Raw genomic sequence first — 12,823 nt, forward strand, 5'->3', positions numbered from 1 at the left:
AAGAATCTCCAGCTCTATTCAGTCGCATACCGTCTGCTCAGAGGTGATCTGTGCCTGACATACAAGGCCATGTCCAACCCGGAATTAATGGACATGCTCCACCTCAAAAAATCCAAATCCACCAGAGCCACGAGAGCAAGAGACTTAAACCTCAACACGGATATAAATAGGACGTGCTGGAGGGACAGATTCATCACCCAGAGACTCCCTACACTATGGAACAAAATCCCAGTCCATGTGTGGCAGAGCCCCTCACTGACTCTGTTCAAGAGAAATCTTGACGAGTGGATGGGAGATCGTAGGTTTACCCCGGGAATCATCTCTGTGTCACTGCTGGACAGAGGCACAGCAAACTAATGGGTATAGTATTCTCATCCTAAGGGGTGGTGAAAGCCACACACACTCTGGCTAGGCTTATAAATGCCCTAGGGCAGATAGCCTAGTATGAACCTATGAACCTATGTAGACCTATGTTTTATTTTCCCTGATAAAATCTTATGTAAAATTGTCTTTATGGTTTGTATGAATCTTAGCACCATATCTTTCCATATGCATAGTGTGAAAAACATTAACCTGAATGCACATTGCTGATTTGACTTCATAAAACCCAGTGCTTTTATACAAGTGACATTAAAGTCTGCATGTTTTAACTCTTAAGTAGCAGATTTTCTTAAAAGAAAAAAAAGGTTTGCACTTTGAATTTAATGGACTGCATATTCAACTTGTTAGAAATGTAATTACTTGAATCGTGTGCTTTCCCATTTTTTTTTGTTGTAGTTCAACAAGCATCTGTTTGTGCACATCGGACATGTCAGTCATTCTCACAATGATCCATTGCTTGAATCAGTAGATATTCGACAGATATATGACAAATTTCCTGAAAAGAAAGGTGGACTAAAAGAAATGTTTGCAAAGGGACCTCACAATGCATTTTTCCTTGTAAAATTTTGGGTAAGTTAACCATAGCTGTGTGCTTTTAAAGAATTAAATGTGTAATTATATTTAAAACTGAATTATTCTTCAATTGTCATGTTTGAACTAAAGCAATGTAGTGTCAATTTAACCAAAACACAAATCGTCTTAGTCGTTTTCTTATTTGTTAATGGAAAGTGTGGTTTTAGCTCTACACATGAAATAGTTCTCCTCAAATGAGGAGTCATTCAAATGTTACACATTCATTCTTGATCATCTTATGTTGATCTACCTGGGTCTGCCAAGCAGGTGGCAAGGTTCCTTCTTCCTGAATCTCACGCTGCCATCTAGTGGATTAAATTCATACACCACCTGTAGAATTGATTTCAGAGGAAGCAGTAAGTGCTTGTGCCATTGTGCTACTAGCACTTCTGTAGAGACTACCAGGTCCATTGTTGGAGGCTTCCCTTGTTGAAATTGGTGGGTCTGAGAAGCAGAGTAGATTTGGTTTTGATGATGCCGTAGGTCTTCACTTGTGTTACCCATTACAGGGCTGGAGTGTACGTGATTCCAAGGGAATGCATCATAGATTTGGTTTTGATGATGCCGTGGGTCTTCACTTGCGTTACCCATTGCAAGGCTGCAGTGCAGGTGATTCCAAGGGAATATATTGTAGTGATAGTCTTCTACAATTGCTTTCTACTCAAGCAGTTTAAGAGGTCCCTTGAGCAACGGTGATTCACAGTACACTGTGCATATGACTGTTTTCCAGAGTTCATCTACCAGGATTTTATACAAGCCTGGAACTGAATACAATGGAGTTCAAGGGGCAGTGTCCTTTTTTATTCCTGTGTATAGTCATAATGGCCTTCATTCTGATTATGTGAGTTCTCTGTGGCGGAAATTAACACAGTTGTATTTAAGTAGGTTTGACTCTTGAAAGTACAGTTCTCAATTCCTATGTTCAATTATGAGAGACAATTTGTAAATATTGCTCTAATTCACTTAGAATGATAATAGAACAATATATTTTGCATTGCATTGACATGCATTTACTGAAGAATTGGAAGTTTGAAACCTAAGTGGCATTATTTACTGAATATAGTCTTCAGTTATTTACCAGAACATCAAATATTTTACAAGGAATGGAAAAAAAATATCAGGACTCTGCAAAACTGAAGACTTGAGAGCTGTGTTTGGGAGCTGGTGTAAGTTAATAAAATGCTAAGGTCTTGCTCTGGCAGATAACTAGATTAAGATGGATTACGATCAACATATGGTGTGTGTACTCCTGGGAAGGCTTTTTGGTCAAGGTGCTAAAGATAATAAATCTTTTGTTTGATTCTGCAGCTGTGGATGTTCTTGGTGTTCCACTGTTGCAGTCATCACACTTGGGTTATCCTGTCAGGGGTAGCCCACAGTCGGCCTGAATACCAGAGGCTTAGTATTTCTGCATTCGTTACTGTCGCTTCAGGACTGACGTCAGGTCATCAGTGGTATAAAAACAGGCAGCAGACGCCATTACATCAGTCTTTCTTGCTGAGGATCCTGAAGCAGAAGCAGTTCGCCCAAGTGCCGGTCGGCCGCTACCTGAGTTTTCGTTTCCAAAATTGAAGTTGAAGTCTTTTAAAGCTAAGTACCCTGTTGGGGATCCTTTTTTCTTGCTCTAACTGATGTCAGAAAAAGTTAACAATTGTCTCACCTGTGGAAAGCAAATACCACACCAAGATTTCCATTCTTACTGCGTTACTTGTTTAGGCACAGACCACCTCGTCCCTCACTGCCGGTTTTGTGCTTTGTTCAACTCCCAAACTGTTCGTCGTCGGGCCCTTATTGTACCTAAATACATTTTGCTCTCAATCTCAGTGTTCTGAAATGGCTTCGGTAAGCCATCAGCCTACCGATCTTCCAACAAACGTAAGGATAAAGACAGAGACAGACCGCAGAGGTCCAAAACTGCCGACGATGCTTCCATTACGCTAGTCGCCAGTTCACCAGTACTCAGTGAGGTGCTTTCGCAGCCCCTGATGCCCACTTTGATGGATTCGCAGGCCGCTACCAAGACCCTTTCGGAGTCCAGTATGCTGCGAGACTCTTCTTTGACTGAGTACAGAACCTGCGGATGTCTCTACCTTGGATGGGTCCGGAGCCGCTGTGCAGGCACCGGCTTCTGAGGAAGTTTTTCGCACTACTGATTTTCGACACAAACCGACAACTTCTTTCACGTCTTCAGTTCTTTCTAAAACTACCGAGTTTCTAAGGTCCAGAGTACGAGCTACGCCTAAACAACCAACAACCCAAACTCAAGCGCCTGCTTTCTTGCCACAATCACAGATGCTTAAAATGATGGAAGACCTTATCATGCTGATTAGGGGAAGCCAGCCGTCCCCTGCTAAAAGGAAAAAGACTTGTCCCCAGCAGCTTTATCTGATCAGTAAGTCTGACTTCTGATTATGAAGACATACCCTTATCTGCTTATGAGGATTCAGATGCAGAGAAATCCATTCCTTTTGCCTCTCCTCCAGAGGATTTTTCTTTTGGTGAAGTCTTACATACTTTGAGAGAGCATTTCTATTGGGAATGCCAGGATTATCCTCAGTCCAAAAAGAGACTCGGGGAATTTTTAGATTTACCACAGCACAGACCCTTAACTATCCCTCCTGTTCTGGATGTTGTGAATGATGTCTTTATGGAATCCAGTCTTACTCCTGATAATTTACCTCCAGCTCCCAGGAAACCGGACAGGTACTTCAAAGTCCCTGACTCTCATAAATTTCTTTTCAGGAATCCTACCGCTGACCCAGAGGTCATCTCCCAAGGACCTAAAGGAATAAAAGCAACCACTGCTAAGAATCCCACCCCCTCGGACAGGGATTCCCGAGCATTAGACAGACTGGGTAAAAAAAGTATACACCTCTGCAACTCTTGCCATTAGAGCATTAAATTTTCAGTTCCACATGCTGAAATACCAGCAACGTACTATGGAACTTAATATCTACTTTTCCCGACAGTGCAGAAAATAAAGAATTACAGGAGCTTATGCATTCTGCAAGCCAAGTAGGCAAGCATACCCTGCAATGTGGGTTTGATGCCCTAGAAGCATCCTGCAGGGCAGCAGTCACAGATTCTGTACTTAGAAGGCATGCCTGGCTTCAGGAACAGATCTTACCAGACAATGTCAAATCAAAGTTATTAGACCCACCTCTGAACAAAGACAATCTGTTTGGCACCAAAGCAGAAGAGGTTTTAAAAAAGATGAAAGAAAAAGCTAAGTCTATGCAGACTGTCAAAGATTTTTGCAAGTACAGCCTCCAAGATTCATTAGGCATTGCCCCTCAAAACATTGGTCCTTTCCAGCCCCCTCAAGGCCACCTCAGACTAGACCTAGGGGAAGCAGACACCCCCAGACAACAGTCTCAGGGCATGCAAAAATGTAAGCGGTGGAGTACCTCCACTTCTAAAACAGGGAGTGCTAAGCCCCACCCCCTTATGGAAAGAATTCACAATGACTTCTCAACTCTTCCCCTCACCCCTGTCCAATTGCTTGTGCCCCTAGGAGGAAAACTTGCCTACCATGCAAAAAACTGGGCCTCCATCATCAATGATCGATGGATCCTCAACATAGTATCCCAGGGGTACACATTTTATTTCCACATGCTGCCAGCACCAAAAGGATTCCCAGATCTTCCTCCAAACCAGTGGGCAGAGGCAAAAAATCAAGTTCAGTCCCTGCTCTCCATAAGGGCAATTCAGCCTGTTCATGCAGAACAGATAGGCCAAGGTTTTTATTCCAGACTTTTCCTGGTATCCAGAAAAGAGGGCACCTGGCACCCTGTCTTAGATCGCCTTCCTGGTGGTATCAAAATTCAAAATGCTCACCCCACAGCAGCTTCTCCCTATGCTGTCCAAAGATGCCTGGTTAGCCACCCTAGACCTAAAGGAGGCCTGTCTGCATATCCCAATCAGGGACTCATGCAGGAAATATCTACGTTTCAGGGCAGGATCTATGCATTATCAGTTCTCTGCACTTCCACTGGTTTATCCACTGCTCCCAGAGTTTTCACAAAATGCCTGGCTCCAGTCATTGCCTTTTGCAGACAAAGAAATATTCAAATTTACCCCTACTTGGACGACTGCCTGATTCAGGCAGACAGGAAAAGCTGTTACAGCACCTGACATTTGTAAAGGACCTTCTATCCTCACTGGGGTCCACGATCAATGAAAAGAAATCTAAACTAGTCCCCAGTCAAAAAATTGTATTCCTGGGAGCAAGCTTGGACGCAACATCCCAGATGGCATTCCTTACTCCAGAAAAACAAGCCTGTCTGACAGGCTACTTCTCTCAAATGGCAACCAGAACTCAGTTATCCGCAAGGAAAATCCTGCAAGCTCTAGGGTTCATGGCCTCCTGCGTTCTACTAATTCCATATGCCAGACTGCATATGAGGAAACTGTAATGGTACTTAAAAAGCCTTTGGTGCCAACATTCTCAGGACCTGGAAATTATCATACCTATGATACCTTCCATTAAAATCCATGCCTCTGCCATCTCTGCACATTACAGCACTGAACCACCTCTCTTCTCACACCCTCTCATCAAGCAGTTCCTGAGCAGGGATAACAACATAAGGCCACCAAGAAGAGCCCCTACCCCTGCTTGGGACCTTAACTTTGTGTTGGAAAAGCTCACACTCCACCCCTTTGATCCTGCAGCTTCAGCAGAGTTAAAATTCCTCTCTTGGAAAACAGCCTTGCTTTTGGCTATCACTTCAGCTAGAAGCTCTTATGGCTGTGGAACCCTTCTTCATCCGATGTTCGTATTAAAACGACTACTTCGTTTTCGACTAAATCTATCTTCAAAAAATTGGTCCCGTCCAGTCCCTCCCAGGCCTTCTCAGTCCAAACCCAGGGGCAACAGACTACAAAGACTACACTCTCAGGGTGTACACAGATCTAAACTATGGAGTGCTCCCACCCCAAAAACAGGGAGTGGTTAGCCACCCTCTTATGGAAAAAGTTCACAATGACTTCTCCTGCATCCTTACCAGCCATGCCCAAGTACTTGCACCCCTAGGAGGAAAACTCGCCCTACATGCAAAAAACTGGAAATACATTACCCAGGACCCTTGGGTCTTAAACTTTGTATCCCAGGGATACAGATTCTACTTCCATTCACTGCCATCCCCAAGTCGATTGCCAAACCTTCCCCCAAACCAGAAGGCAGAGGCACAAAAGCAAGTACTTTCTCTTCTCGGTATCAGGGCTATTCATCCCATTCCAACAGAGCAAAAGGGACAGGGTTTCTACTCCAGACTGTTTCTGGTGCCCAGAAAAGAAAACTCTTGGCACCCTATCCTGGATCTGTCAATTCTCAACACCTTCCTGGTGGTACCAAAGTTCAAAATGCTTACACTCCAACAGCTGCTGCCTGTCCTAGCCAAGGACTCCTGGCTGGTCACCCTAGACTTAAAGGAAGCTTATCTGCACATCTCCGTAAGGGAATCTTGCAGGAAATATCTACATTTCAGGGCAGGCTCTATGCACTATCAGTTCTCTGCGCTTCCCTTTGGCTTATCTACTACGCCCAGGGTATTCACAAAGTGCCTGGCTCCAGCCATTGCATACTGCAGGCAGCGAAACATTCAAATTTACCCATACTTGGACAATTGCCTAATTCAGGCGGACAGTCAGGAATTGCTACTTCAGAACCTGATATTTGTAAAGAGACTCCTAACTTCTCTGGGGTATACCATCAACGAAACGAAATCACATCTGGTACCCAGCCAAGAAATTGTGTTCATGGGATCAAGCTTGAACACAACTTCCCAGATGGCTTTCCTCACTCCAGAAAAGCAGGTTTATTTGACAAATTACTTCAAACTACTGACCACCCAAACCCAGCTATCTGCAAGAAAAATACTGCAAGCCCTAGGGTTCATGGCCTCATGCATTCTCCTAATTCCATATGCAAGACTGCATATGAGGAAACTTCAGTGGTACTTAAGTCTGTGGTGTCAAAATCCTCAGGACCTGGAAACAGTGATTCTATGTCTATGGACAGAGTTCCTTTGGTGGGCAGAGGCCTGCAACCACAACAAGGGACTCCCTTTCACTCAACTCCCCGCCACCCAAACCCTGACAAGAGACTCATCAGAATATGTATGGGGGGCTCACATGACAGGCAGATGCATTCAAGGCAAATGGAGCCCTGTACAAATGCAACTGCATATCAATCAAAAAGAAATGTTAGCTGTACAGAATGCACTGACAGCCTACGAATACCTTATCCGTTTGAGACAACTCTTGATAAAGACAGACAACACCACAGTTATGTGGTACATAAACAAGCAGGGAGGAACCCATTCCTACCCACTCTGCAGACTAGCCATGGCTCTGTGGAACGCAGCCTTGAGGTACCTGGTGAACCTGCAAGCTCAATTCCTGCCAGGCAAACTAAATTCACTGGCAGATGAATTAAGCAGAAATATCATGAACGGAAACTGGAACCCAAAATGTTCAAGCTCCTGAGTAACAAATGGGGGACACCAGAGGTAGACCTGGTTGCCTCCCCTCAGAAATACCAGTTGAACAAATTCTGCACCAGAACACCCCACAGTCAAGCTTGGAAAGTGGATGCCCTGTCCTTTACCTGGAAAAGCCTCTCAGTTTATGCCTTTCCCCCTCTGCCTCTCCCCTCGAAGGTTCTACTAAAGATCAAACAGCACAAGCCAAGGACAGTACTGATTGCACCAGACTGGTCATGCCAGCACTGGTACCCCCTTTTGCGCAGTCTGACAGTGCTACAACCTTGGCACCTGCCTCAGACCCCTTCCCTGCTGTCCCAGCAGGTGGACCAGATTCAGCACCCTCAGCTTCAAACCCTGAACCTTGCAGCCTGGCTAATTCCCTGAGCTCATCTCCAGCCACCTTCAGTAAGCAGGTACTAGATGTCATTCTTGAGGCAAGGAGGCCTAGTACTAGAAAATCCTGTTCAGAAAAGTGGAAAAGATACTCTTCCTGGAGCCAGGCTCAGGGAATGGGCACAACATTGCCCATCTTACCTCATACTCTAGATTATTTAACAGAAATGCTTCACAAGGGCCTATCTTTCTCTTCAATTAAGATTCATGCATCTGCCGTATCAGCACACTGTAATACTGAGCCACCCTTCTTCTCTCATCCCCTGCTAAAACAATTCCTTAGAGGGGCCAAAAATGTAAGACCCCCCAGGAGGGCTCCCACTCCAGCCTGGGACCTTAACTTTGTATTGGAAAAACTCACTGTTCCCCCCTTTGAACCAGCTGCTACAGCAGAGTTGAAATTCCTTTGTTGGAAAACAGCTTTACTTCTAGCCATCACTTCAGCAAGAAGAGTGTCTGAACTGCAGGCCCTCATGGCAGTGGAACCCTTCATTGTCTTCCATGCGGATAGGTTTCCCTCAGGACTAATCCATCCTTTATGCACAAGGTGATGTCTAGTGTGGCTCTAAACCAGTCCATTGATTTGCCTACCTTTTTCCCTAATCCTCAGAATAAAGGGGAAAGGATGCTGCATTCTCTGGACGTACACAGACAGCTTAGATTCTATTTGGACAGGACTAAGCCTCTCAGAAAATCTGACCAGCTGTTTGTTAGCTTTGCTGCAGGGGCAGAGGGGAAGCCAATTTCAAAGCAAACCATTTCCAAATGGATAGCACATTGCATCCATTTCTGCTACAAACACCATGGAAAACCTACCCCACACGGGATAAGAACACATTCCACCAGGGCTGCATCTACCCTACTTCATTTCTCAGAGGAGTCCCTACCGGGGATGTCCTGGAAGCTGCAACCTGAAGCTCTGTACATACTTTCACCAAGCATTACCACCTGCCTATCTTTTCTAAATCCAGAGCTGGATTTGCCACAGCAGTCTTACAGGGCCTTATTGCTAGCCCTAATGCTCTTTAACTACCTCCACCCTTCCTTAGCTTTGGGAATCAACCCAAATGTGATGACTGCAACAGTGAAACACGAAAAACATAGTACAGTTGTGTACACTTACCATAAATGTAGATGTTAGAGTGTATTCACTGTTGCAGTCCTGGTTACCCTCCCTCCAGCCCCCTGACTTCTCTTGACTTTTACATTTTCTCCTTGTTTGGCATATATTATATCATGTGTATTTGCTTTTTGCTGGGGGTGTTCCATACCATATAATTGCTTTCTATTGTGGGGGGCACCTGACATCTGGGGCAAGAAAAACTGATGTAATGGTATCAAATCAAAAAAAAAAAAAAAAATAGAATGGTGGTACAACACGACAATTGAAGCCGACTGGATAAAAAACCTTTATTGTAGTAACATCCAAGTAAGTGCTTTGGCGTTATTACTAACGCTTCTTCAGACTTTACATTCCACAATCAAAAATTCATTTAAATACCGTTGTTCTATTTAAAAGAGCCAATCAAAAACATGTTGCAGTTTTAAAGAAACATTTCTTTCTATTAATAACATTAATGTAATGGCGTCGGCTGCATGTTTTATACCCCTGACGACCTGGCGTCATGGAAGAAGTGACAGTATCCGACACAGAAATCCAAAGACTGTGGTATTCAGGCTGGCTGAGGGCTACCTGAGGGCTGAGGGCAGATAACCCAAATGTGATAGCTGCAACAGTGAATACACCTGAACTTCTACATTTATGGTAAGTGTACACAACTGTACTTTCTCTATTATTGCCCAGGTAATTGTGAAGTGTGTTAATGGTGGCCCAAACTCACTTCCTAATGGAAGCTACACTTAAATAACCTTCTTTAATGTGTTTCTGCAGCCCAAAACTTGTGCAATTTTAGGATTTTTTTGGTCGCTGAAAATGGTGGCTGTCCCTACCTGTGATTTTGGAAATCTGACAACCCTGGGTAGAGGTCTCTAGTTTCAGTTTTATTTAGAAGGAGATTGTTTTATGGTCAGACCTAGCAAGTGATGAAGATATGCAAAGGGTGTTGTTCCACCTAGTGGTTACTCTAATTGTTCCAGAGCATTTGCATTGAAAAGTCCAGGAATCTCTGTGCACTATTGGTGGTGTAAGTTTCCCAGTCTGTAGTTGGATAGTTTAGATCACCTAGAAAAATGGTATTGGGTTTAATAGAGTGACTCTAATTCCTGTAGACAGGTGTTGTGGCTTTCATGGATCAAAAAGGGAGTTCTGTAGCTAACTAATATATGGGACAAGACCTTTCTGATGGTTATTTGGACATGAAAAACCTCTGTTGCATTATGCTACTTTACCGACCTTGATACAAGTCTCTCTTGGATAAAGATTGAAACACCTCCACCTTGTTTTCTCTCCTGTGCAGTTGCTGGTCTAAATGTGTGGAAGGCATTGCAGCTGGAGTGACCTCCTTATTTTAAACCATGTCTCTTACTACACAGACAGTGTCTTCCCATGAGGTCTTGACAGCAAATCAGATGTGTTTTAACTGGAACCCATCTGTACTCCGCGTCTCCTATGACCCCTTTTCCTAATTCCTTTAACTTCCCAACCTTACTTATTTGTTCCGAATGGCTTTCTTTCCTTGTGACCCGTCTCCTATGACCCCTTTCCCTAATTCCTTTAACTTCCCAACTTTACTCATTTGTTCCGAACGTGCTTCCTTCCTTGTGTCCAGTTACTTTCTTTACATTGTACCTATATACTTAGTCATTTTGTTGCAGTCTTATTAATTAATGGTGATGAAAGGTGATTAAACATTGAAAAGCATCTTTTAATTCAGATCTGTATTGGTGTTTTGATCTTTTTTGCTTAATTTAGACTTTTCAGTTGCCATTCTGTGGTATGTATTAATGTTGCATGTTTATTGTTTTACATTTTGTAGATCACTGTTTTATACTGTACGTGTAGTTTTGGAACTTTTCTTCCTGAATGGGTACTGCAAGTAAACCCTATCTGGACTTGTCTACCCGTCTAGTGTGTGCCACTCCACCTTCGTCCAGCTGTGCACTTATTCTTCGCTGTTCTGTTCCTGCTAGTCACAGTTTCTCTACTAAACCACCTAACCTATGATTCCGGTGTCTTTAATCTTCAACCGACGTCATGCTGTCCTCACAAGACTTGTTACCAAACTACTGCTGATGGCCAACACATTGAAACTACTTCTCCCCTTCCCTCAGTCTGTCATTTGTAACACTGTCTGTATCTTTTATATTTCTTTATGTTGTGGAATATTTCCTTTTTTATTTCTTTAAGTAGTGGAATATTTTGTTTATGGACAAGTATGGCTTTTCAACAGGTTGTAGACAATTTCTTCTGCAGAGCATTCTGTAATACAGATATTGGTTAACTCATTGGGGAAATAATTCTTCAGGTTGGCATTGTCCATTTGACTACGCATGTAATCCCCATTTAAAATGAAAATAAGAAGCTTGCTGTTTTAAAATATATGAGGTGCTTTCTTTGCTTTGTAGTGGCTAGACATTTCATTGTGATGCATAAGGGGTCTGCCTCTTTTCTAGTCAAGATTAGTTCTAATATTCTGCATGGGTCATTGTTTTATTTATTGTGGTCGCACGGTTGTGGCCTTTTAAATTTATAGGTTATTCTGTGGCCTTAAAGGAATTCAGAGGCTTATTTTTACCATAGAGGGCACAAGCTCATTTCTTTGCTTTCTCGTGGCTGACATTTCAGTGTAATGCACAAGGGGGCTGTTTGTTTAGCTGCTGCTCCTACAGAGGTTGAACGTTTGTTTGTAACTGGGGTGTGTTAGCTGGTCCTTCCTGGACCTTTTTCAAGACAAAGCTTGAACCACAAGGGCAATAATAAGTAGTATAATGGGACAATCTGGCATGTTTTTGGAGGTGGAAGAAGGCTGGAATACCTAGAAATACCTAGAAAATATCTATATAATTACAGAGAGAATCTTCAGAATTCCACAGTCAGTAAACAGTGGTCAAGACTGAACCCCTAGTCCCTAGGGCTACTTGACAAAAACCTTAAGTAACGAGACATTGTGCTACTGTTAACTGTTCGCTCACTGGTTCTTACAGTATATGGCTTGGGAATTATGTGCAGTGCTTATCACTTTGCTGTCACTATGTATGCCCTCTTTACCCAGCTGTTGGACCACTACATGTTTTGGTTAAAAAAAAAAAGGCAAGAAAACCTATGCCAGTCTTTCAAAATCGGGCAGGACTCAGCATGATTGTATGCATCAGTCCCTTTAAAGTGGAGTTTTTCTTGAAGGATCCGAGACCTACATACATTGCACACTTCTTTCTTCTGCCACATTGTTTGCTCAGTATGTAAGATACTTAAGTCACTGGCAGACTGTTTTATGTATTGCCTTTTACATCCTTCCTAGTGACAATATAGCTATACAGAAAGATATCCTGCATTGGATATCCGTATCGTTTCCCTAAGAAACAAAATACTACTTGGTGATGTGAATGTCAGTTGGTTGGACATAAACTCTCAACTCCCCTACATGCAGCAGGAACTTTTATGGTTTGACACAACTAATTAATAGCCCCACACATTATAGCAAAACATCAAATTCCGTAAAAGACTGGATCCTAGTATCAGACCCTACCAAATTCTCCACCACAGGTGCAGTGTCAGACTCTCTCAGTGATCATCTCCCAATCTACAAAAAAAAAAAAGTCAAACAGCTCAGTATCTTGAAAACTTCAGAATGCTTCACAATCGTACTTGAAAGCAAATAAATGAAGACAAAAAAATATACACTGTAATAACTTTCAGAATAATACTAAACATAACCTTAAAACACTTTAGACATGCATTAAAGAAAACTTGCATGCCAGCCAAAAATTCACCCCAAACCCCTCTCCTGATAATTCATCACTCGAAACTGCATTATAGTTAGACTCTTATTTTACAGATAGTATAGCATATCTAACCAAGGATTCCTCAACAT

General features: G+C 42.9%; 1 protein-coding gene across 5 annotated transcripts in view; it reads left to right on the forward strand.

The window, feature by feature from the left end:
• TEAD1 (TEA domain transcription factor 1) overlaps positions 1–12,823 on the forward strand; it is a 1,209,838-nt gene that overhangs the window by 1,055,488 nt on the left and 141,527 nt on the right. For all 5 annotated transcript variants that reach the window (XM_044058987.1, XM_044058991.1, XM_044058986.1 and 2 more), the window contains one exon: positions 778–951. In XM_044058987.1, coding sequence (XP_043914922.1) covers positions 778–951 — 174 coding nt within the window. The remainder of the gene's footprint in view (positions 1–777; positions 952–12,823) is intronic.

Source organism: Protopterus annectens, chromosome 17.part0, assembly GCF_019279795.1.
Source record: "Protopterus annectens isolate FY-2018-M chromosome 17.part0, PAN1.0, whole genome shotgun sequence".
Taxonomy (NCBI): domain Eukaryota; kingdom Metazoa; phylum Chordata; order Ceratodontiformes; family Protopteridae; genus Protopterus; species Protopterus annectens.